Raw genomic sequence first — 26,166 nt, forward strand, 5'->3', positions numbered from 1 at the left:
GGGCCTCCACGCGTTCACGCCGCCTTTTAATTACGCCCTCATTTGCATCCCCCCCCCCACCCCTCCACCTCCCCACCGAGCTATAATTAGAGAAAACGAATCAACAAGCTCCGGAATAAAAGTGTGACTCCTTCAGATGGGAGGAAACAGGCGCCGTGGATTTGTCATTTGCTGTGGAACACGCAGATAAAAGTGAGGATGAGGAGCAGCGCCGCCGCGGGGACTCAAACAGACAGAATCCACGTTTGACTTGACTTTATTGGATGAACATATATGGAGGGTGGTCGCCTTAAAGATACATTCAACATCTCACTGTCATTTGGGAGCTCTAAATCCACAAAATCTCTCTGGAGAAAATAATAATATTAATAATAATAATAATAAAAAAGCTTTGACTTCAATATCGAGTCAAGTGCTGAGTTTCATCAGAGCAGGTCGGACCGGATTCCTGGAGCCCAAGAGACATTCCAAATCACCCAAACTTTTTTTTTTATTTCTATAAAATGCTATTAAAAGCTCATGTTTAACGGCCAAATTGTTTTCTTTGGAATATTTGTGGAGATTTACATACATCTTTTTTTATTTCTTCCAAAAAAATGGTAATAAACAATTTCGAATTTAGTCAAATAAAATAAAACCACCAACTAAACATGGTCACTGTAACTGACCCAAATACATATTTACACATTTCAGCTGCTCTGTGTAGCTGACTAAAAATCTTTGTCATCCTAAAAGAACAGATTCCAGAAAATAAAAATAAAAAGCTGTACAGGTTTTGTTGGGGTTGGAGGTAAAAGGCCCCCCCACCACCACCACGGGGGCAGTTCCTGTGAGTGCGCCGGAGGGGAAAATATTCCTCCCATCCAGAGAGCTGGTGCTCCAAGGGGTTTGGCGTACATGACCTTCAGATGTTAAAAAAGAAAATACCAAAGAAGAAGAAAAAACAAAAATCAGTTTTGTTAATCTCATCCAGGAAGGGGCCTCTTTGAAAAGCCGCTCCTCATCAGGAAACCTCTGACCAAGGAGTCGCTGTTTGTCTCCTCATTTAGGCTGAGGAGGACCAGAAAAAATAAAAATAAAAAAAAGAGTCAGACTTCTGATCCTTCCTGCTTCAGTCCAGTTAGGGTTCATAAACTCTTTGCCTTTCAAAACAAGCAACAGGCTAATCAGGGCAATAAAAGAATGGGGGAGCAGGCAGGGAGGGGGTGGGTGGGGGCAAAGAAGGCAGATCACAAGACTTGGAACCTCCAGGAGGCCTGGTCTTTGTAGTCCAAGCAGTCTGTGGCGTTAAAGTTGAGCTTCCATGAGGAGGCTGCAGTCTGCTCTTTGTAATCCAGGCAGTCAGAGGAGTTGAAGGCCAGGCCGGCCCCCCCGTAGGCCTGGTGGTGGTGGTGCCCCGACGACTGGCTGATGTGGTGGTGCGGGTGGCCGGACATGGACGAGGCCGTCATGGGGCTGAGCTGGTGGGGGTGGTGGTGGGAGTGCATGGGGGCCAGGTAGGAGCCGCAGTCCACGCCGCTAAAGTAGGAGCTGGAGGGGGCGGGATAGCTCTGGCCATAGCCTGGCGTCTGGTTGTAGGACATGGGGTAGGAGGTGGCGGCAGTGGCTGAGCCCGTCATGGAACGCTGCATGCAGGAGGCGTTGGAGGGGGGTCCGGGCTCAGGGAGCGGGGCCACGGCGGCAGTCGGGGCGTTGCCGGGGGAGATTGCCGGGCTCCAGATGGAGGACACGGTGCTGATGGAGGTAGAGGTGCTGCTCAGGGCAGCCGGGCCTGTGTGGTTGGTGGACGAAGACGAGGAGGAGGATGAGCCGGTGCTGGAGACGGCGGGGGGAGTGAACTGGCCGCTGCTCTCAGAGCCGGTGCTCTCGCGGGCCGGAGACGACTTCTTCTTGGGGGGCCTGGCTTTGGCGGTGCTGCCGCTCTGCTGCTGCTGGCGACACTTGGCCCTCCGGTTCTTGAACCACACCTATGAGCAGAAGCGTCAGGCAGGAGTTAACAACCAAGCCCGCTTCTCCCACAGAACAGGAGAACACACAGAAAACTCCCAGGCCTGGGAGTACATTATGGTGCAAAATTGAAGGTTATTATCCATCCAGGTTCATTTCCACGCGGCCCCTTGGCTCGGATCAGCCCAGGGTCCAATTTCATTCCTGGAGACGGCTCTAAGATAGCAGGCTATTGAGTTTCACCACACAGTGAGGAAACTCTAGAGCGCCAAGAGGGTGAGATTGTGTAGAGCGTTTTGTTTCACACACTTGCAGAAAATAACTCCAAAGTGGGAGCGAGGCCTGCGAAAGTTTCCCCGCCATTCTGCTCTTCAAAGAGGACAAGGAGACTTTCAAAATAAATCATCCAAATCTGAAATGTATATAAAAAAAACTCCTTAAAAACACCTACATTTAAAGGTCTATGTGTGTTATTTAAATAAGACCTGAAATGAATTAAACCCAAGCGCAGTTTTTCTAGGAGAAAAGCTTGAACACTTGAACGCATCATCAGCCAGCAGCACTCCGCTGTTCAGAGGCAGCGGCGCCTCCTATTAATTACACACATCATTTAGGCGTTTATCAATTTAAGCAGCCATTACTGGCCCCTTCAAAGAGGCGCAAATCAGCGGATTAATCTGACATTATGAGAAGAAACCCTCACTTTTAAATCACTTCATTAAATTAGCCTCAGTAAATGTAAAACAAACACGAGGCTTCACTGTTTAAATCTGAAGTAGCCTGCTAGCTAGCAAAGAGTTTAGAGAGTTACGTCATTAAGGTTTGATATTTAAATTTAAAAAAAATTTTTAAAATAACAAATAAAAATTGTCACAATATAGCAGCAATTTTAAAAATAATAATAATAATAAAAAGTTGTAAATAAAAAAACAAGACTACTTTCTGTTTTCGGGGTGTTTTTATCCCCGCGTGTTCACCTGCACTCTGGACTCCGGCAGGTTGATCTTCAGCGCCACCTCCTCCCGCATGAAGATGTCCGGGTACCGGGTTTTGGCAAACAGAGCCTCCAGGACGTCCAGCTGCGAGCGCGTGAAGGTGGTCCGCTCCCGCCGCTGCTTCCGGGGAGTCGCTGAGGGACACAGAGCCGCGCAGGCGCGGTCCGTTAATGAAAAGCCTCGCGGGGAAGTTGACAAATAACAAGCTATTGGCGCTGGCGGTTCCGTAACGTGCAGCTTTTTCGTTTTAAAGCAACAAATCGTTTGGTTCCATTGAAAGAAAAAGCGTCGAACTGTGATTTTTAATTCAAACTGCGGCCTTTTCTTCGCAGGTGGGTTCACCTTCAGTGTGTTTGCCAGCGAGTACGCATGCGTACCTGGGTAGCCCACCGACGGGTGCAGCAGGTCCATGGCAGCGCCGCTCAGCCCCAGGCCGTTGACGCCATAGGGGGGCTGTTTGAGGTAGGACATCATGCTACAGGCGGTCACTGCTCCCCCCAGCTCAGGCCAGTGGTTCGGTTTCCCCCGATGCTGCAGCTTGACGGGACGCGGGGACCGATCCGGGTCTCTGCGGAACCGGAAGAGCGCACGAAGAACACCAGATTAAAACAAACAAACAGACAAACCATGTTTACAAATTATAATCAGCATTTTATAGCGATTATTTGTTTGATCTATTTTTGATTTGCAGCGAATGAACGAACACAAGCGGATGAAAAAGACGCGCCTCAAATTCATGTAAAAGACTTTTGGATTAGCAAAAAATAAAAAAATCATAAATAATCGATCATTAAAATAAGTACATTAAAAATATTTAGAAATATAGCTTGGATAAAAAACTGAGCAGCTTTTAAACTATTTTGTCTTTTTGGTTAAAACTGCAAAACTTTTCACAAACAAAAATAAATGTATAAACTAAATTAATTCAAAACTAGCAATTATTTCGTAATCTATAATCACATCTAACCTAAGATTACATACATATTTACATAGGAATAATATTTATTTTAGACTAATTATTTTTACTTTAAGACCATTTTATTTCATAGTTGTGTTTTAAAACTAATTTATTGTAAACAAGTGTGCAGGCCTTCGAGCGTGTTTGTTCTCCAACAGACACGTAAAATGATCTAAATTATGATCTAAATTATGGAAACAGTAAGTATTTTGTGTTTTTGAATTTAAGGCTGAAAGCCGTAGATCTAAGATGCATTCAGAGTCCGCCCGGGCTTTCAGCTTCTGCTTCTATTTCTGCGAATATTATAGTTTACGTTTTCCATAAATTTAACTCACAAGTGCTTTTATTTTCTTTATTTTAAAGCTACAGGAAACAGGTTTATCCCATATTAAAGTGTTTTAAATTGGCTTTATCCCCCGTTTTAAAACACAAGACTGTTTAAATTTATTCTGTTGAAGCTTCGGTATTAAAAATAAAACAAAAATGTCAACTTAAAGTTTGGTCTGAGCCGGAAGCGAGGATCCAGAATGACATTAGTGGTTTTTATTTGAACAAAGAGCAGAGCGGCGCGTAGCGGCTCCGCAGGCCGCAGTGAAGAGGCAGATCTGGGTGCAAATGAACTCCATTAGAATTCAGATTAGACCTCCGGGGAGAGGACGTTTCAGAAGGGCCCTTATCGGCGAAAGAAATTAACAAAAACCAAAACACGCCTCTCCAATTATCCACCAAGAGCTCCCAACGCTCTAATGGCCAATTGCTCTGACTGAAACTGATGAATGGGAATAGAAATGTGGAAATTATCTACTCGCGAGGAAGTTCTTCAATTTAGTCGTTTCAAGGGTTGGAGCTCGCGCGCGGATTAATTGATATGTCCAGGAACAAAAATAGAAAGGAGTGGAGCAGAAAAAGAGAAACGAGGCCAAAGTTCACGGAGATAAATAGAAGCAACTTTTTGTTTTCCTTACCTGGTTCCTCTCCTTCTCTGCTCCGAGCCTCCGGTCAGTTGAAGCCGCTAAAGTTATCCAGCAGCGGGTGGAGGTTCGGGATCAAACACCGGCGCGCGGAGCGAGCGGCATCACGGGTAGGCGCGCGCGCGCGGGTCTGCAGCTCAAAGGCGGCGCGTCCTCTGTGCGGCCGCGGACGCTTTTCCAGCCCGAGTCATCAGACTCATTTGCTCTCGGGGGCTCGTCCTCGTCTGTCACACAGTGGAGATGATTTCTGATGTGGACGGATGGAGATTGATCACCTTCTCTCCGCCCCGCGCCTCTATGAGCGGACCATCACCTGCGGATCCGCCTCCTGCAGCCAATCACAGCGCTCCAGTGGTGGATGGACAAAGGAGGCGGCCAATCAGCGCGTGGAAGCAGACGGGGGGGGGGGGGGGGGCTCCCACTGAAAGGCCCTCCCCCCTTTCCTCTCGATCCCGAGACCTGAAGAAGCTAAGGAAAACATGGAAACCCTTCAGAGGCCTGAACGAGCCGAGCACGGAACCGGTTCTGACCCACAAAAGAAGAGCGGCTTTGGGGAAATTTTAGTGAAAACGTCCGGACTTCTCATCCAGACTTAACGCGAAACTTTGAACCCAAAGACGCCTCGAAAAGACTTCACACAAATCTGTATTTAGGATTTCTGAAGAAAAAGAACACATTTTTCATAGATTTTTTTTTAATAACTAATTTCCCTTTAAAAAATCTTATTTTTCTTTGTTATGGTTGACAACAGAAGTTTAACTTTTCCGTTTTGAAGTTTCACGACCAACCTCGCTTTCCCCACACGCACGCACGCGCGCGCACATCACATGAATATTAATGATGTTTAATCCTCATTTAGAATTACATTTGAGGCTGGTGCACGGAAAATCCAACAGGAAAGACCTCCGAGTCTGCTGGGAGCAAAGGAAACATCAGCGCACGCGCCCCCGTTCGGTTTAAATTTAAGTTCATTTTTTTTAAAGTTACTTAGAGAAACTTTTAAATGTTTTGTTTAAAATGATAAATACAGATGAAGCAAAAAGCATTTTTTTCCGTTTTATAAATGTATATCATAAACTTTAGTAAATGAATATTTCGAGGACGCGCGGGAGGAAATGACACATTTACTTAAAAGCCGCGCTGCACGAGGATGCAGTCTGCGCGCGAGGCCTGCGGTGATGAAGACTCGAGATGAAACACCTGAACGCATCTGCGCGCGCACGCGCCCGCATGAATGAAAGCATGTGTGAGGTGAGGAGGAAATGAAAAGAGAGGTCAAACACTGTTGCAGCTTTTTTTATATTTTAAATTCTCGCAGATCAGAAGCCGGCGCAGACAACCCCCCTACCCCCCGCTCCCACTCCCACACAGGCTCCGTTAAATTATGCAAAAAGGCCATTCATCAAATCTGCCCTCGCGACACAAAAGAGACGCGCTTTTCTGACATTTTTGCTTTTCTGCCTCTGATGTGAGTGCCGCATATAAAGCCGAACAAGTATCAAGTTATCAAGTTGCACAAACCTTTTGTAATCGGAGTATTTTGTCTAATCCCACACTGCAGTTGAATTTTTCCTAACGCTGATCTGCTAAAGCCTGGGATTAGGCGCTGAGGAGAGGAGGGGGAAAGTTTTGTTGCCTCGGCGGCGGGATTGGCGCGGGGATCTGCGGGGATGCTGCCGGCGCTTATTAAAACCGCGATGCAGAAAACGCGGAGTTGGTTGGAGCCGCAGCGCGCGCAGAGCCGCACCTGCGGGGTGCGCCGCCTGCGCGCAGAGGCCGCGCGGCACCTGAGAGGTGAGGCCAGAAGACATCAAAGCGCAGGAGATAATCCATTCATTTGAGGATCCTCAACTGCGCGGCCGCGTTCACGCAGCGCGCCGCTCTCATCCTGCTCTTTTTTCTCATTTTCCCTTTTCTGCTGGACCATTACAGAAAAGAGTAGGACGCAGGAGAGGTAAGATAAGGGTGTTTTAATTTCTATCGACTTTAAAGAATGACATCTTCCACCGAGAACAATCTAATACATTTTAACATTTTAGGCCAGCACAAACTTTATGGATTTGGCACAAAAAAAATGAATTTAAGACCAGACAAAATCTATATAAAGCTGCAAACTTTGAAGGAGCTCCCAGACAGAATCATTTTACTTTTTGCATTTGGCTTCTCCTCCTGCAGCTAAAACGGAGCGCGCAAAACAGGAGACGTAACTCCGCGTTCGATGGTTTGGAAGGCCGGGAGGACGTCCGCTGTCAGAACCGTTTCTGCTGCGTCAATCGTGGAAGGACGCTTCCCGCTGCGCCGGAGCGGAGGGTGAGAGCGCGCGCATTCTTTCTGAACGAGAAGTTTTAAGTTATTTCGCTCGGTTTGAATTCCGTTCGCTCTCTGCTCTTTTAATGGAAAAAGATGCGTCGTGCACGCGCAGCGGACGGCCCGGAAAACAGCAATTCCTCCCCGCTCCGCACCAGAAAGAAAACTTCTGTTTAAAACACGCAGAAATAATCATTATGAAAAATGCACGATTAAGTTGCAACAAACGAACAATTCTGCAACTTTAGAAAGTGCAAAAGTGCAATTAAATAAAAGCTTAGAATTCTAAAAGTGAACATTAAGTCCGCCCAACAGGGACAAACAGGCTCAGGGCTCCTGCAGTATGAAATGATCAGGACTTTATTTTTGCAGACTTGGATTATGACATTGGAATAAATAATCAGATAAATGTTCACACGTGATGGACAGCTGTGGAGCTCTAAAAGACGCACGTGGAAGCATGTTTGTCCTCTGAATACAATAAATACAAACCAAAAGTGGAGCAGGGTGCATGACATGGGAAGGTAGATGGACTTACAAGCAGCAAAAGGCAATAAATAAAATCCACATTTGTTGTTTCTGGCTGCGACATAAACAGGAATTCTGGAAGCTATTGGCCAGAGCAGAGAGGTGGAAATATACAACACTATCTTTGTTTTGGTAAAATGCTTTCAGGCCGGACAATACAAAAAGCAATAGTAAAGATTTATGAACATAATTATATATGCAGGTAGGTTATTTTACAAGTAAAAAGTGATAAGAGTGGAGCAGCTGGAAAAGATCTTTCAAAAGCTGGAGTGCTGTGCCGTACCTCACACCGCAGCAGCATCACACACACGTCACATGAACACGCTACACTGAAAGAGGATTAGTTCAGTTAGTCTCTGCCTTAATCTGGAGTCCAGTAACTGAACATCTGGATGACAGGGTTTTTTCCGGACGGTCACTGAAGGACACACTTCTCTTCTTTCTTGGCCATCTTGCCTTTGTTCTGCTCCAGCGTCCTCTCCAGGTGCTCGTCCTCCTCCTCGGCCCTGCGGACGGCAAAGGTCAGGTGTCATGCAGGGAGGGGCGGGAATACAGACGGAGGGACACAGGTGAAGCGGTCGGGGCCACTCTTGACAGTTACCGTGGCACCTGTGGAGCGGCCAGGGGCCAGAACTGTGAACTTTCACCTGCCAGGCGGCACTGATCACACCCACCAACCGGGGGAGCTTCCATGAGTGCAAAAGGACCTGTGTTCATTTTAGGAGGGACGTTGGGACCAGCAGAAGAACCAACCCCCCCCACAGAGAGACTTACTGCTTCTCCTGAGCGTCCAGGTCTCTGACCAGTGCGTCCCGTTTGTTGACCAGTATGACCAGTTCATCCAGCAGCAGCTGCTCCCGCCTCTTTTGGGCCTCTGTTTTCTGCCAGTCTGGAGGAAATGCAGAGAATCTGTCAATCTGCTGCTGACACTACAAATGTGAGTGTGTTTTTGTGTGTGTGCGAATGTAGGTGACTGTGGTTTTTGTGTGTGTTTGTTTGTGTGTCTGATGTAATTCTGTGTGAGAGTTATTATGTGTGTGGGAGAGAGCTTCATTCAGCTTCATTTTTATTCAACTTATAAACTAAGAACATTTAGCAATTTTTAAGGTTTTCTGTGTAATCTTTATTTGTGTGTGTTTGACCCCCCCCCCCCCACTCGATAGATAAACAAACAAACAAACAAACAAGCAGGTGAGCTGGAGCCTCTCAGCTTTCCAGGGTTTTTCCAGGAAGGGGCCCCACAGGGTCCAGGTGGGACCCTGATCCAAATCCCTGAGCCTCCCCCTGGAGGAGGGGGGGGCTGCCCACAGGAGAGCCCTCACTCCCCCTGGGGCTCAAATATCCGCCTGGCGCCCCCAGCTCCACATCCAGCCAGTGCAGAGACGGACCCCCCCCAAGGATTTGTGCTCAAATGAAAATAACAAATCAGAGTATTCCACTGTAGTCAGGAAGTGTATTCATGAAGGTTGTACTGAGTAAACTTTGACAGCATTAACCCCGCCCACCACCAACATAACTACACCCCCATCTCTAATTTTGGAATGTTAAAGGGAATTTTTTCAAATAAAAGTCTTTACAGTATCTATTATTTGCCAAGTCTCAGACTTTCTCTGAGTTTAGCTCTGTCCTCATTGGTCGTCTCCATTCTCTGAACTGTGGCTCCGCCCCTTCTTTTAAAAGTAAAAATGTTGGAATGTCTGAACGTTGGTAGGAAGAGTGTGTCCTAACTCCTCCTCTGTGAACCGGCCCTCCTCTCCATCTGGGGATGAGGGAGGAGTGGGAGCACAATGCTGTCAATCACATGTCACACAGTCCCGCCCCCCTCATTAGGAAGGTAAACAATAAAAAAAGCAGATAAGAGACATGACCAGGCAACACCAGGGGGGGGGGGGGGGGGGGGGGCGCAAGCTGAGTAACCAAAGATGCAGGAACAAACAAACAAAACACCCTGCAGCCTCTCACAGGCTCCTCCTACTCCTTAACACACAAGCCCCGCCCCCTCCATCAGCAGAGAGGTTACAGACTTGGAAGAGTGTGACCGTCAGCACTCAGATAAAGCTCCGCAGGCAGACGGTAACCATGTGAGTCTGCACGAGGAACACAAGAATGCGCTGGTTCAAATCCCCACAGACGCCTCCTTCATCGTCCACAGGGACACCCCCCTGTTGAATCAAACTGATCCAACACCCTCCGCTTTACTTCCTGTTTCAAACACGTTAAATAGTTTGAACAGAAATAAAAAAAAACACTCTTCATCCTTTCTTTGTTTCTCCTCCTCAACATCCTCAAACCCCCCAAACGGTTCCTCACAGCCGATCCTGGCTGAAGTCCAAGTTAATCCCAAAAACAAAAGTCTCAGCAGAGAAGAAAGCTGGCAGCGGCGACACTCCCCCCACCTCAGATGTTCTTTGTCACTCAGACACAAAAACTGAGGAAGAGGATGGACAGAGACGAAGGGCAACCATCAGATATATAATCTTCTTTGGAGGAAAGTTTCACAGAAAACCATCATTGGTTTCACATAAAGGACTCAGGTGGATCTGGTTCTCTCAGTGATCTGTACCAATTCAGCTCCGTACGCCGGGCGTTCAAGAACTCACTTGGCCCATGGTGTTCACCACCAACAAGCGAGGAGGGGGGGATTCTTTTTCTACTGTTTACTAGCAGGGGTTGACATAGCCCAGAAATTTGCACTGGCCCACAGGGCCAGTAGTTTTTGAAACTTACTGGCCCTGCCTGAAAGTTACTGGCCCGACACCGCGCATAGCGGGACCCGCCGCTCCGCAGGTGCTTGCAACTTTAGGGGGGTCTGGGGGCATGCCCCCCCGGAAACTTTTAATATGGTACAATTTGGTGCATTCTGGTGACATCACTTATTTCTACACTTTTCAATGACTGAAAATAGACCATATCAAACTTAAATCACCTCTAGTCTGTTTCAGATGTTTTGAAGAGAGCACTGCAGTGTAGTAGGTAACACTAGTTCAGAAGTTTTCATGGTGCTTCTAACGGCAAATATCGCAATAAATCATAAACCTTAAATGTGTTAAAACAATCTAATGGCAGCTTGAACCATTTAACGAATCAAATAAATCCCTTAATGCATTTGACCAATCGGATGGACGCCTTCACATTGTTGACCAATCAGATGGAGCCCTGTTATGTTAGATGTTTGTAACCTATGTCAACGTGGGTCATTTGGAGTATAATTTTTAAACTGGGAATGGTTATTTGGTTATTTTGCTGTTTGTTTATATACAGCAAATTATATCGTTATCGCAATTTTAATCTCTGATATCGCATATCGCGAGTTTTCCTCATATTGTGCAGGTCTAACTGAGATCATTCAGCTAACTAGAAATACATACTGCTTACAGTGTTGTAAAGAAAAACAAAATTAAGTAGTTTAACATTCTACTGCATTTGAGTCTGAGATTCAGGTATTTTGAGTTGCCTTTGATTCTTTGACATTCAGCTTAAAGCTTAGTGGATACAGTTTCATCTTCAATGCATTCATTAAATATCTTGCTGTCCATACTACTAATTATACCCACTACTCCATCCAACATATTCCTATCTATTCCTGCCATGTCTTCCACATCTCTGACATGCTTCAGTCTCTCTTCAGTGACGGTGTCGGATTTATAATCAAATGTAATAATAACCCACTGGCTTGTGCCTTCGTTGTTGCTGTTTAACATTGTTTTGTATTGAATTGTTACATTCAATAAAGTTTGAAAAAAAAAAGTAGTGAGCGCGTGCCGCGTGGTGCTCGGCAGTGAAAGCCGCGCGCGCGCAGGCGGGAGAGAAGGAGAAAGGATCAAAGGTTTCCCATAGAAACCCTTGAAGTCTGAACACAGGACTAGCAGAAAAACTAAATTATGAAGACGAGGTAAATCTACACGTTTTCGCAAAATTTACTTTATTGAAAAAGGTGAAGAATATATAAACCGTTAAATATTTTAGTGGCCCGAGCGGACAAGTGTAAAGTAAAGTCTTGTGGTCCGCACTGCTCGAAAAACAGGACCGGGCCAGCGGACAAATGGCTATGTCGAGCCCTGACTAGCACATGTCCAACACCTCCAGTTGGAAGAGGCTTAGTGTGAAATGTCAAAGCGGTGCAGATCTGGTGAATCTTGCTCTAGGTTTCTTCCTCCACACTTCTATTCTGATGAATGAAAAACTTGGTGTCACAGAATTCCGGCCGGGCAAAAAATGTAATAATTCATTTCTCCTCCATGATCAATTTTCAAACGGTTTGGACTACCGTGACTTTAAAGGGACGCCAACCATATGGCACTACCAAATCCAAGTCCCTGCTTGGTTCAAGTTTAAGCTAGTTTGACTTTCAACGAGCGTTCAATAGCCAAGCCTTTTATACTTAGAATCCAAAAATAGTTTTAAAGGTGGACCCTTGAAATGCACCTTTACATAGACTTTTCAATGGGAGTAGCTGCATGAAGATGGTTAATGAGGACGCTGTGAATGTAGCTTTAGGAATGCTTGCAGGAGCTTCAAACTATATCACGGTTAACTACAGTGGATTAGAACAATAGAAGAGTCGTGGAAGTCGTCCTTCAGATGATAAACTCACTAACTTTACTCTTATCAGTGACAAGATGAGCAATATTTTTCACCTCCACCTGTTATTACTTTCTTTAAAAATAATTAAATAACCGAATTGAGAAGCAGGTTGGAGACTAAAAATAGAAAAAATAAATAATTTCAATCAAACTGAAGACTTAACTTCCAGAAGGAGAGTGATCAGATGCAGATGTGCTGGCAGCTGGGAGCTTCCTGTTAGCTTCAGAGGACATGGCAAGTGCGAGAACATGGAGCGCTATTCTGTAGTGAATGTTACCGTCAGTCCACGTAATCTAACAAAGTCGGCGGCAAGTTTCCTGTGTGATTGGATTGCACCGGCCCCTAATCAATCGGTGTCTGTGGTGCAGTGGCCCGATGTGTCACAAGGTCCAACTAGACTTACAAATGACATGCACGCACATGTGTGTGTGTGTGTTTGTGTGTGTGAGAAGGGATAAGCTCCTGCATAGGATTACATATTGATCTAAAACATAAAAAAGCTTATCATATAACAGGAAAACTCTGGGCCCCGTCTATGCAGAAATCCCTTTTAGACGCTGAGAGGGCGTTCACTTTCAAACACGGGCGTGCACACACAGCCTTTAAGACTTGTGTGTGCGTGCACGTAGGTGTCACTCTGTAAGCAGATACAGAGGGCAGGGTGCATCAATTTTGTGGCGTTACAGATGACGGCGTTCTCCCACCTGGCATCAAACCAACGTGGTGTTCCGCAGGTGGTTGTCTCTGAGCATGCTCACAGATGACATCAGCACCTTCACTGATCATTTCCATCCAGCTCTATAAACTTCAGCTCCACCTGATGCTTTTATTTTTCAAAGTGCATTGCCATGGAAACAACAGTAAGCCGTGACTTAGCAGGATGAACCCGTCCTCTACTTTGATTTCTATTCGTTTCAACTGTTAGACTCTCCTGTTTGGTCCAAACCAACGTTCAGTTTTCACACCTGCTAAACCAAAAACAGCATCAAAAGAAACCAAATCTGGATTAGACAGTTACAGAACCAAACTGGTCAGAGTGGATGCTCCCTGATTGAGTGTTGTCCCTAAAGATAACAGAGACTTGTATATATTTATATATATATATACATATATATATAAATATATATATAAAGCTACAGTTGTCCAACATGCCAAAAATGACATTTCCCTCTATGACATTTCACTCAGCAGTACCTTTACAGAAGAGTTTGATTTTATCTAATTAAGTCCATGACAGAAATATTTAAGGGATCAACATGAGAGGGGCGGAGCTTTAGCCAAAGTGGACACAAGTCTGTTTGGCTTAATAAAATCTTAAAATTGATCCTGATTTTGAGTAGAAACTGTAGGTGAAGCTACAGCATCTGATGATGAGTCAGAGCAGGATTTACAACAAGAATTTTACTAAAACCTACATTTTTTCTTTGTGTCTATTATGTGATGTGGGGGGGCTGTATTTTATATTCATTTCATTTCGGAGGTGTGGGAGTTCAGACTGCAGCCTTTCTGCACCTTTTCCTTTTGAACAGGACTCTGTTCAGGCGTCATCAGTGTGTGACTGCAGGCGGATGAACGGCCGCAGATGGACAGGTGTGTCTGAAAGCCTGCAGGTATACATGCTCTCAGCAGGGCAGGGCTTCTTTCTCCCATCTCTGTCTGTCTGTGTCACTGACTGACCAACCAAATCAGCAATTACCCGCCGGCCCGGCCATCGCTCAATAGACCTGCCCAAGCACCAAATAAGGGCTGCACACCTGCTCGCTCACACACACACACACACACACACACACACACACACACAGACACACAAGCTCTGTAGCTGCAGCAGAAAGAGGGGCTGTGGATGTTAAGTGCCCCCCTCAGGGAGGAAAAAAGGCCAGCTGATAATCCCAACAAGTCTGCATGAAGGATGACGGCCCCCCTCCTGCCCCTCCCCATCGGTCACACATCAACAACAACAACAAAAACACACATTTACAGCAGAAATCCTTATACATAAAGAGCTGTTGATTGGGTGTGCAGCTCTGGCCCCCCCCCCCCCCCACTCCGTTCCAGCTAATTACAATTGATTTATTATGGAGCAGGTAGCTTATCAGGTGCCCGGAGAAATTACAATGGCTGTCCAAATGGGGGGGAGGGGGGGGGATGTGGGGAGGGGGGGGGGTCAATGTCGAAAAGTAAAATCAATTAGCATTGACTGGCAAAAGGTTCATTTTTTCAAAGAGGATGCAGTCGAAAGGGATTAAACTGTCCCCCCCACCCTGACAACTTTGATACGACACAATGGCTGCTTTGCGGCTGTCCTAACGAGCTGTAAGAATGAAGCTGCTGCTCTGCACACAACGCCTCTCTGAGCGCATTTCAGGCTGATAGCATTGATCAAGTATCACAGGGTGAAATTCTGCATCTTAATCCGGATCTGGAAACAGACGCAGAATTTTAATCTGCGGGTTCTCCATAGTCCGGAGAACGTTTGTGAGGAAAACCGAGCTCCTGCCTTCCAGACTGTCAGTGGGAAAAAGCATTTCTAGCAATGAGGTGTTTTGGGAAGAACCTGGCTGAAGCCTCATTGCATATGTGTGTGTGTTTGTGTGTGTGTGTGTGTGTGGGTGTGGGTCTCACCCTCAATGGCCAGCATGGCCCTCAGCTCTCTGTTCAGCAGTTCGAAGCGTCTCTCCAGATCGTGCTCTTTCTCCCTGCAGCACAGAAGAACACACAAACTTCATCAATATGTTAATGACTAAATCATTAAGTACTTAAAGAAACCTGCAATAAACATCGATTCCACCACTTCTCCCTCCACGCATTAATCTACTGCCCATAACTGATACTGTGTGCACGTGTCTGTCAGAGAGGAGCTGCAATAAAGCAGTGTGTATGTGAGCGTGCACGTGTGTGTTTGAGGTCAAATTGAATTCTTTCCTCTTTCAGTCATATTAAAAAAAATGAGCTAATTTGGCCCTTAATAGAATTTGTCCTTCACAGGCGCCTTTTCTCCTCGCCTCCACAAAGAGGAGCAGGAAGGGCTCATAATCAGCCCTTCTGTCAATTGGCCACTTTAAGAGCCCCCCCTTTCCCACGATATAATGTGATTATGAATACTGCAATCTCCGCTCCACTTTGAAATCCCGACGAGCACAAATGAAGAAAAAGGCAGGGAGTGTGCAAGCGCGTGTGTGAGTGTTCACCTGTCGCAGCTGACCACATAAAGAGCCAGCGCAGCGATCTTCACGTTTCTATTGATTTCATGTCCTTCAAATGTAAATCAATTGGAGAATGGAGTCGTTCAGTCAGACCCCAACGGCTCAGCTTTACGCTGATTCACTCTTAGAAGCACAAACGTGTCACGCTGCTTCTTCACTCGCCACAGCTCAGTTCGGGGACTAGCGCCCCCAGTCAGCAGCGACTGGAGCTGCATGATTTCCCGACGGCTTGGTCGGCTTCAGAGCTAAATGTGGAGGCAAACAGAAAGAGCTCACGTACAGCAGAGACAGCTGGTTCTGCCTCCGGATCAGAGCGTTCTTCTTGTTGACCAGCATGAACCACTCTTGCATCATGGCCTCCTCCTCCTCCTTGTTGTTGCCTGTGAAGAAGCAAACAAACATTTCAGCTCACATCACATCACACACACAGCACAGAGTGGAACCCCTCCCACCCAGCACACCTCTTTGCTGTAACACTTGCTCCACTTTGGTGCATGGCTGAAGCTCTGCTGCCAGCCACAGCTGATGCAGAGAGAGCAGGACCACAGTCAGGAACCACCCCCCCACCCCGAGCTAGGTTTTGCCCACAGGTATGGTGATCAATACCTTTATAAATGAGAGGTTTGCTACTTTCAGAGCACTTTCAGTCACAACATTTTAGGTAAAAGCAATGATCTCCATGTTTCTGTTCCACAAATCACAGGTTTCTTCTCCAGGAGCAGATGTTTCAGATCCAACAGATGCTCTGACGACCTCAGAGAGGAGGATGGAGGCAGGATGAAGGATGCTGACACAGGAAACAGCAGCTTAAGGACCCACTCCAATCATCTTTTGATCTATTTTCAAAGCATTCTTAATCTTCCACTTTCGGCTCCTCCCATCAGGGGTCGCCACAGCGAACGAGTCGCATGGTAGATTTGGCAATGTTTTACGCCGGATGCCCTTCCTGACGCAACCTTCTCAAACCGGGCTTGGAACCGGCAGAGGTAGAGAAGGGAACAGGGAGCAGCCCGGAGTCGAACCCGGATTTCATGGACGGAAGTCGCCGCAAACCAGCACGAGCTAAACCGGCTCCCTTTCAAAGCATTCTTAATGGTCTTTGAATTATGATTATGCTGTTTTCAGCCACAATGTAAAAACCTATGTGGTTTTCTAGGACATAGTTTCTACGGTGCAGCAGTAGTTCATTAGAAATTCAACTCTGAGTTGTTGGCAGGACTGTTGGCGTGGAGCAACTCTGCCCCCCTTCCCCCCACCCATAACTTAGAGCTCTATGTTTAAAAGCTCACCTGCTAGCTTACAAAAACCCTACAAAACTCTAAGAACTAAAAAAATACTTGATAAATGTGGAGTTAACTTTGAATATGCTGAAGTATCTGCAGAAAAAAGGTACAGTGGGTTAAATGTTTGAACTGCAAAAGCTGCAAATTTAAGGAAATAATAATAAACTGCTTCAAATGTTGTTTAAAAATGGGAAAATCTATAACATATTAAGAATTAATAGACTGAAGTTACACTGGTGAATCCTTGATTCTGAATCCTGCAGATCAGCGGTCCCCAACCTTTGTCAGACAATGTTTTCACAGACTGGCCTGTACAAGGCTGACGTGGGCGTCCGATTTTTTCTTTTTTAGCTTTCAGTTTCCCTGAACCTTTGAAGATAAAGTTTATCTTCATCCTCTTTATAATATCTGCAGCTGCTATAAACTTTATTCGTACACCAGATTTTGTGTAGGAACCATTCAAATATGATATCAATTTGAACCCATAAGTGTCAAAGTGGAAACTAAAAAAAAAAAAAGAAAAGAACATCGCACGCCAACTCCAGTCGCATTTGACCTTTAAAGGGCAATGGTTAAATTAAATGATAAAAAAAATACAGTTACTAAAACAGGTGTTTTCTAAATATGATTAAAAAAACGTGAATCCTCTGAGCAACTTTATTAGCAGCATCTTTGTAACATCAGACAGTGAGTTAATGAATATTTTACGTTATTATTATTATAATATTATATATTATTAAATGAATAAATCCATATTTGGAGTAAAGACTCCTGTTTTTGTCTTTTAAATACAGATTTTTTTTTCTGTTAACTCACTGGCTCTTTTCCGTTTGTTTTTGAAAACTTTGCTAGTTAGCATCCGGTACAACCTATTAAGAAAGTAGCGGGTGTATTTTTGACACGTGACAGAGCGACTTGACATGCAAAAAGAATGAGTCAGATGTGGTGGAGAGAAGCGAATAGTTTTCAAAAAGAAAACTTCCTTCAGAATCAGATTATAAATAAAACAGAAAAACGTAGTTCAGGTTTTTGTTCTCTGTATCCACTGGTCCACGGACTGAGTGTTGGTGACCAATGCTCTGGAACCCCATTCTAAAGTGTAAGTGAATGGACGTAAATAAAGGCAGAATTGATAAAGTGTGCTGACGGCTTCCTTGTGTTCAGACTGAAACTGACAGAGAAACTGCTGAAGACTGCGCTGCACAAAGACGAGCGGATGCGGCTGGCAGGCGGCGCCCTATTTCTCAATGCAGCCTTGGCTCAAAGGTGCTGCGGATCCCTGCTGGCTCTCGGGGGGGCCATCTTGGATCAAAGCATCCGGCAGTTTGGCAAGTTGCATTCTGGGTCTTGCTGCTCGCCTTACACGGCGCGACACCAAGCAGGATTGGGCCAAACTCTGGCGGGCTGAGGCAGCGGACCTGGCACTGACATGTGTTTGATCAGGACATCAAAAGGCGAGGAGTCGTGGCTGACGGAAACGGGAAACCTTCCCGTCATTAACATCAGTGTTACACGAGAGAACGCGTGCGATAGCATCAGCTGAGACCCGCACAGTAAAGATAGAACTGATTCACCTGTTCCAGGCAGCCATCTATCTGATTACTGTCTGCTGCTCTCTGGTTTCAGCCTCACACACAAACACAACCAAAACACAAGCGCACAAAGATGCGTGTCCAGCAGCACCAAGGTCCTCCAGGCATTAAGAAGGTTGGAGGGAGAGCAGAAGATGGTCAGAGACAGAGCAACAGGAAATACGCCACAAAAAGTATGAAAGCAAACAAGATCAAGATCCCAGCAGATCCCAGTGCTGCATTCAAGAGCCATAGGAATGTAAAAACTCACATGATGTTGGTTTTGAGATGTGCTGCAGTTCGCTGAGCATGCTCTTATTTTCTGTCAGTTCAACTTCCAACAAGTGAAAATATAAAGATTTATTGTCTAATCTTAAAACTGCAGATTGGAGATTAAATTTTTCACTTTTTACAAATCAGTAAATCAGAAGAATAGTTTCTCTGATATCATAATAGAATCCTGCAATTGTTTCATTTTCTCAAATCTCAGGCTTATTGCTGTAAAACCAAATGACTCCTTTCTTGTGTCTTCTGCGTCTCATTTCTTATTCCATCGCTCTGTCATCTAATCCAATAACTGCTCATCCAATTTGTCCATCTGACATGTTAATATAAGGAGGAGGAGCTGAACTTGTTTTCTGGCTCATCTCTCTGCAGTGTTTCCTCAGACATCAGGAAGAAGCAGAAGAAACAAGAGGAGAGGATGGGTGTGTTTTGTGATTGGGTTAGAGCTTGTTAGAAGGCCAACGCAGACAACATATATGACGGGGGCCGGCTTCATGCAGTAGGGGGGGTCCTCAAGTCTTGATCTAACTAAAGCCTTAGTTACATGCACCAGTATGAGGGGTTGACCCGTACGGGTGATGGGGGCTTTTGCGTTGTCCAGCCCCCGTAGACAGGAGCGGCTGCATCTTAAAGAAAGTGCAGGTGTGTTTTGTGGTTCTCACTAAAACGGGACGTATTATTGTCAATGTGGGAAGTGTATCGTGACGCTAATGTAAGTTACACACGATGTACAGGTGATGCTGTCGTACGGTGCCCTTACTAATGACACTAGTCATTAGCTGCATGCATGGGTTGATACAGAAGTGTCTGTAGGATTACAACACTCTTGTTTAATTTCATCATTTCTAACAGTCAGGCTGCATGCATGGAGTACGCACTTATCACTTGAACAGTACCTACAGGCTACTTAAACAGTGCGCAGGTTACGGGCGTTAAAAACATAAAAAAAAATCCCTAAGACATGCTTGTGCCTCACCGACTTCAACCTTATGTGTTGTTGAAGTTTTCGCTTCGATCTGTCGACCTGTCGCCCGCAGTACCCCTGCAGAAAATCCTGCACAAACATTTTGGCTCTACGGGTTCATGGAGCGGTCTATGGCCTTGTTATTTCTTGTGAGCCACCCAAGGTTTGACCATTATTTGCCTGCATACAGCCCGTATCCACCTGTGAGACAAGTGTGACTGAAGCAACCAAAAGAGAAGAGGATAGATTTCCAGAAACTGGAAAAGTTTTGTCAGCAGCTGGGGTGCGCACGTGTGGTCCGGCTGTGCTGCATCTCCAAGCTGTGTGGAACCAGTCTTTCGTTCTCAGAACATCTTTTAGAACATTTTAATAAAATCCTGCAGTTTCCTGCAGGATTTCAGACTTCAGTCTGACAGAACCAGCAATTCTATCAGGGAAGAATGAGGAAGATGTTCTCAGTCTCTGAAGAAGACCTGACCACCACCCCCCCCCCCCCCACACACACACACACGGCTTTTCAGATGAGCTCACCTTCATTAGCTCTGAGCTGGAAGATGTTCATCAACACTGTTTTTACCCCCCCCCCCCCCCCTTTGGACGAGCTTGTGGTGTTTCAATGGGGGGACAGAGCTGAGAGCCTTCTGAAGGGCCAGAGGACTTCAGGTAATTAATAAACTGGAGGGGGGGGGGGGGGGGGAGAGAGAGAACATATGAGCTGCCTCTCTCTTTTGGCTGAAATGCTAGAGTGGGGGGGGGGGGTGGTCACCTGCTGATGTTCTCTGAAAGATTTCATAAAGGACTCCTTTAGCATACAAACACAGCCACAAAGCCTCAGCACCCCCAGCTCCATTGCCTCCCCAGAGCAGAGCAGCAGAGAGAGAGGGGGGGGGGGGGGGGTGTCCCCGTTCATCATCTCATGACAAAAGGCAAAAAGCCATCCTCCTATCGCAGCCTGATCTTCACCAGCTCCTTTCCACGGGGGGCTCTCTTCCATTATGGAGGTGAGTGGGAGCAGCCAAAGCGCCCCTTATTAGCTGTGAGACAAGGTGGGGGGGGGGGGGGGGGGGGGGGGCACAGACCTCATGCCAAGGTGCTGCTTGGAGTTTTTTGTACCTTTTTTTATTTTTTAGTTTATAGAAAGAGTCTGCTTTACGCCTCAGGCAAACAATGACAGCCCCCACCCCCACCCCGTGCTAAAGTCACAATGACTCTGAACTCTTCAGCTCCCCAACAGCGACTCAAACCAGAAGGGTTGCGCCATTTTTGTGTATCCACAACAACAAGCATCACGGGAATCGTAGGAAATTTGTCCAACTGTGAATGACGGCTGGACAAATATCTTCAGTTTTGAACTGCATGGGCATTTTCAAGAAAAAAGTTGCATAATAAAAGTTTACAAAAAGGATTTTTTTCTCATGAAAACTTCCTGCTGCACATGAAGATCTGAAGAGAAAGAGAAAGTGTAGTCTTTCTCTGCAAAGAAACTGTCCAGTTGTTTAAACTGTGACTGTAAAGTTACACCAAAACATTGGGCGGTTCCTCCAATCCTGAAGTCAAAAGTGATAAAATGTTAAATTCAAAAGAAAAACAAGGGGTTGAACCCTTATACCCTGGTCTCCCATCTCTAACACCCTACTATCTCCTTCACTATTCTTTTTTTCCGTCTGGTCCAACAAGAAATGCATACAAACATAATTATTATAAATTAAGTGTAGCCTCAAATCCAAAAGGGGTTTATACAAATATACACCTCGTGTATCACAACATGCATAGCCCCCTTTTGGAACAGTAAAATCTGTCCAACACAAGAGGATTTCAGTTCTAATCTGTTTGCTCAGCGGCTTGTCAAACTCAAATTCCATGAGCTGGACACTGCATGTTAGCTTGCCAGCTACACTACAAATCCCACAATACACTGCTAGAATGTTTGCGTGCTGAAAGCCTGTCAAAAGCCCTCGATTGGAGGTTCTTACCTCTTTGAGTCATTTTACACCATCATTTAGTACTGAGGGTTTCTTCAGCTCAAAGCCTGGATTGATCTCATTGATAAACCTTTATCCAAGAGGAGACGCTAAGAGCAGCCAGCAGAGCAGTAAACTGAGCTGTAATGCAGGTTTGTTTCTTATTGCTACTATAGGACATTTTCATTTTACATTCTAACTGTAGAAATATGTGGCCTGTTAAAAACAAATGCATAAAAACTCTGGAGAGGACTTAAGAAAATAAGTGCAACAGATTTTTCCAGTTTCAAGTATCATCTATTTGTGCCTCACAAAGCGGCAAACTGAACTTCATACAAACTTCATTGTTGCACCATTTTTCTTGCTACTTCATTTTTATTTTTTATTTTTCCCGTTTTGATCAGTGGTATGATTTATTAAAAAAATAAAATGGAAAGGTGTGGATAAAAAAGGGAATATCAATGGTTTTTAAAGATTTATTTTAGGAAAAAAATTAAATATTTTGCAGCTGTTATGAGTTTAGGTAGAATTCATGCAACAGGGTCAATTTCAAGTTGAACCAGTCCAGTCCTGGACTTCTGTGGATTTGGGTTTGACACCCCAGCTTTAAGGGGACAGTTTCCCAGCCCAAAACCTGAAGTACCACAACCTCCTACAATGGTGATGCTTCTTTAATGTGCAGAAAATCTAAGAATAAAAAAAAACAACCTAAAACGAATGTTAGAAATACAGTAATATTTACCTTTTTAACGTGTTCTTCTAAAGTCAACAGGTGTTTGTAGATAAATGAACATAAACATGATAAACTACTTAATGAGTATATGAAAACCAAACCTGTGCATTTGAAAATCATTTTAAACAAAAATGAATGAAAATGTGTATCTCTGTATGTGTGTAGGGGGGGGGGGTGTTAGGAAAAATTCAAAATTAAAAATTGTTTTTATTCTTTCAGGCTTTTCTGATAAATTCTTTTGTTTGATGATGGTGATTCAGTGACTGAAGCTGGATCTGCTTCATCTCCTCCCCTTGGCTTCACTCCTCCTCTGGTCCAGTGAAAAGCCTGATGACCTGAGCGTGTAGCTTATTAACCCCCTCCCCACTAGTTCTTATCAGCCCCCGAACAGCACAGTCATCTTCTCCTCCTGAATCTTAGTGGGAAATTTTCTCCTCACATCAAGAATCTAATAATTTGCTGCACACAGTAAGGTGGTGGGTGGGTGGATGCTGGTGGGCCGGACAGATGTTAAAAACAGCTGAAAGATGACAAAGGGGGCTGTGCACATGCGCGTGCACGCATGTGCGTGTGTCAGAATAAATGAATGGCTGCCTTTGAAGGCATTAAGAGCCTCTTCTTCTCAATGCGCCACATTAAATGCTTTTCTCTCCTTTTCCATCCGTTTGCCTTCTTTTTCTCTGACAAGCAGGGCCACCCAGCAGAAAGCAAGTGATGCAAAACCCCAAAGTAACCCCCCCATAAACCACCCTCTCCCCTCCTGCTATCTTAAGTCTTTGACACAGTGGCCATTATCTGTAGGATTTAGCTAAACCAAAACCTGGTGTGTTTGTCAGGCTGTGGGTTCGTTCTCTCTGATGGCTCCTCTGCTTCAGTGTGGCCCGGCTGGGGGAGGTGGGGGGGGGGGGGGTTGCGTCATCACAACAGCTTGCTGAAAACTCACATGGAGGAGTATGTGTGCATGGGGTGGTGGGGTCAACAATGCTATTTATGTGAGGCATTCTCTGATGTATCTATGTGAAACATGTTCAAATCTGCAGACCCGAGACCCCCTCCCACGGTGGGAGCTGTTCAGGGAGGAGAAACACACGTTGACTGTTTAAAACCACAACCTGCTGATGGTGGTAACTATCAGCAGGTGAGTTTGAAAAACAAACAGCATAAATCTGCAGAGAGGAAACACACCCCTATCTGCATCACAAAACAGAGGGAGACTCAAGAAATTCCAAAACCAGCAATCCTGCAGACCATCTTGACATTGAAAAGGTTTAGACTCTTGGTGTACATGACTTGAGTTTTGGACTCCGGATCAGCAGAAAAACATCAGAAGCTTTAAGAACATCACTTAACTTCTAAATCACTTTGAACGTTGTTTTAAAGCCTTACCAGCGTCTCAGAGCGACTGAGGTCTCCTTTCCCAAAGAGAATCTTCTCATCTTTTATACCTTAAAACTATGTCTCTACCAAGTTTAAAAATATTAAAAGGACCTTATATCATTTTTAACACAGTCATTAAAAGTCAATCAAAATTCAGTATAACAGTCTAAAAGCACATGCAAGAAATTCTGCTAACACCAGAGATGTTGCCTACGAAGCCTAAATAATACGAACATTTAGACATACAGAAATCTTTGACTGTTCACACAATAACCATGAGTCAGATGATTCAAAAAGCAGTGTTTCATACCAGCTTTGCATCAATATGCAACACTTTATGTTTGAAAAGTGTTGGATGTTGATCCACAACCCAAGACGTTAATTGTGTAAACGACTGAAGAGTTATGGTAGTTCATAGAACCTCAACACTGGAGCTAAAGCTTTGATGTTAAAGGATTAATGCCTGAACCAAAAACAGACCGGTGCTTCGAAGAAGTGGGCTTGTTGGTGTAATTTACATTTTTCAAACTTTAAGGTTTCAAGAGTGTAAATATCCAAAACAAACGGCTCTTTTCTCTGCCTGCTGCTAAGAGAACGAATGAGGACATTGAGTTTGATTTAACTATCTGTGGGACGAGCTGAGTCACTGGCTGCATCAGCAAATACTTATTTAAAAAAAAGTAAAAGCAAAATTTCTTCTATTTCAGAGTAATTTTTGCATAACTGTGGGTGTCTGTCTGCTGTTTTTAGCTTAAGAGTATTCAGGAGGAGGAAGACAGAAATGAAATATCATTAGCCATGAATTCAAGTTATTTTTAAAGGTTTTGCGTCATCACATTCTCAGCTCATAGAAATGCCCAGGAACCAAAACAGCACAATCTTGATCATGAACAATTTACAGATGAAGACATGTATGAATGATGGATTTGGTCAGCAAAAATATTCATCGCCCCCCCATGAAAAAACACACACCACCCGCCTAGTTAACAGACAGCTGCAGTCCTTTAGCATCAGTGGCTCTGCCTGTCCCGAAAGCAGGGACAGTGGAGGGTGGGTGTGGGTGTGTGTGTGTGTGTGTGTGCGCGTGTGTGTGTGTAAAGGGTTCAAACTCCCCCGGGGTGAGATGTTGGAACAAATGTGAGTGGTGTCCCATTACACGCAGTGTGACAGGAAGGTGAACAATGATTTTATGCGACAAATTAATGAGCGATCGTCTCTGCGCCATTTCTTCCAACTAAAGTCTGATTTCATGGTCGACAAATTATCTTCTCAATCAGAACTTTATTACATTTATGGTATTCATAACATTATTTAATTACAATATGACAACTACTGTTAGTTTCGGCACTAACAGAGTGGATCATGATGTCCCTCATTTGACAAGCAGATGAAGAGCCGCTGTGTTTAAATAGACATTTAAATGGAAATAAATGGGGACAAACAGCTGCTGGCAGTTGTAGCCTGGAGTGCTCATTACAATAGGAAATAGTCAGGAGTGTGTGTGGGGAGGGGGCATGTCAACAGCAGCACGGTAAGCAGCTGTGTTAGCACGTGAATGCCGTAATTACTGACCAAACCTTCATCATTAACCTGCATTGTTGAGTGCCACCACATCTGTTACCATAAGAAAGCCCTTTTAATTGACTGCAAGGCAGAAATTCAATCATGTGGTCAAGCTGTGGTTTCTAATTGAATAATATCAACTGTATTAAAACAAACAATGAAACATGTCCCGGTATACTTGAGCGACACTTTTCCTTTAAAAGCAATTTATGAAAACGTTAGGAGAAAAGTAAGGGTGCTTTCACACTGCCCTGTTTGGTCTGCACCAATTCATTCTTCATTCTGGAGGAGGGAAAGTGGCCGAACACGTCAACCCTTGGTGGCCTTACATTGAAATTCACATGATCATAAACTCTATGTTTCACTTTATTAATTCAGGTTACATGCACACAAAAATTGGAGTAATTGGGAGTACCGGTAATCAGATTTTTAATATTCAAATGATAATTTAAAAAAAAATCAATAGTAATCCAATAACTGACCTCACAATGAGGATGTGAATGATCAGATATCAGGTTTATTTATTTTGAAGAACTGTACAAAAGCGTTGAGGAGCAGTGCGCGTCTCCATGAAATCATTCAAAAGTCATTCATGAAATCGTTCAAACTCTCCCAGTGAGGAGCAGCATCCGCCCCGCACTATAACAGGAGAAAGCCACTGCTTCTCTGTAACCAGTGGGAGGGGCTTTATAGCAGCAGGGGACATGGGGAAAGAATGTTAACTAGCATATTCTGAAATCTTTTACTAATTTTTTTCATATAATTTGGGCTTTGTTTTCTAGATGTATGTGTGATGATTTATTATATGGGCAGCCTGAGTATTATAAAAAGGAATATCTTGAGTTCAAAGATGTCATTAATTAATGTTTTGTTTTTATTAGGTTTCTATGAGCAAATATTTATATGATGTGTATTTATTGGTATATATATATATAT

The 26,166-nt window shown here is 44.6% G+C and overlaps 2 protein-coding genes and 1 long non-coding RNA gene across 9 annotated transcripts in view; 1 reads left to right on the forward strand and 2 right to left on the reverse strand.

The window, feature by feature from the left end:
* Window positions 1-240: 240 nt before the first annotated feature.
* On the reverse strand, window positions 241-5,167 carry LOC101163925 (homeobox protein OTX1 B-like). Its single transcript, XM_023963402.1, has 4 exons — window positions 4,866-5,167; window positions 3,320-3,510; window positions 2,925-3,076; window positions 241-1,967 (listed from the first exon to the last, which is right to left on the reverse strand). Exons 2-4 carry the CDS (start codon window positions 3,414-3,416, stop codon window positions 1,230-1,232), a joined length of 987 nt encoding a protein of 328 aa, XP_023819170.1. The 5' UTR covers window positions 3,417-3,510; window positions 4,866-5,167; the 3' UTR covers window positions 241-1,229.
* Window positions 5,168-7,522: 2,355 nt separating this feature from the next.
* Window positions 7,523-26,166, reverse strand: part of ehbp1 (EH domain binding protein 1) — a 147,046-nt gene continuing 128,402 nt past the window's right edge. For all 7 annotated transcript variants that reach the window (XM_023963398.1, XM_023963397.1, XM_023963396.1 and 4 more), the window contains 4 exons: window positions 15,774-15,873; window positions 14,913-14,986; window positions 8,481-8,595; window positions 7,523-8,212 (listed from right to left, as the gene is read on the reverse strand). In XM_023963398.1, the coding sequence (XP_023819166.1) occupies window positions 8,122-8,212; window positions 8,481-8,595; window positions 14,913-14,986; window positions 15,774-15,873 (380 nt within the window). In that variant the 3' untranslated portion in view covers window positions 7,523-8,121. The remainder of the gene's footprint in view (window positions 8,213-8,480; window positions 8,596-14,912; window positions 14,987-15,773; window positions 15,874-26,166) is intronic.
* Window positions 8,551-9,294, forward strand: LOC111948785. Its single transcript, XR_002874779.1, has 2 exons — window positions 8,551-8,643; window positions 8,870-9,294. It is a non-coding gene; the product is annotated as an uncharacterized LOC111948785 (long non-coding RNA).

The sequence above is a fragment of the Oryzias latipes genome, chromosome 15 (assembly GCF_002234675.1).
Source record: "Oryzias latipes chromosome 15, ASM223467v1".
Lineage (NCBI taxonomy): Eukaryota > Metazoa > Chordata > Actinopteri > Beloniformes > Adrianichthyidae > Oryzias > Oryzias latipes.

What these genes read in the sequence shown, in the direction of transcription:
- LOC101163925 (XM_023963402.1), bottom strand. Translation starts at nt 3,416, where the DNA reads ATGATGTCCTACCTCAAACAGCCCCCCTATGGCGTCAACGGCCTGGGG. An exon ending in CCCGTCGGTGGGCTACCCAG is followed by an intron (nt 3,077 to 3,319) that starts GTACGCATGCGT and finishes TGTGTCCCTCAG; the next exon opens with CGACTCCCCGGAAGCAGCGG. An exon ending in TGCCGGAGTCCAGAGTGCAG is followed by an intron (nt 1,968 to 2,924) that starts GTGAACACGCGG and finishes TTCTGCTCATAG; the next exon opens with GTGTGGTTCAAGAACCGGAG.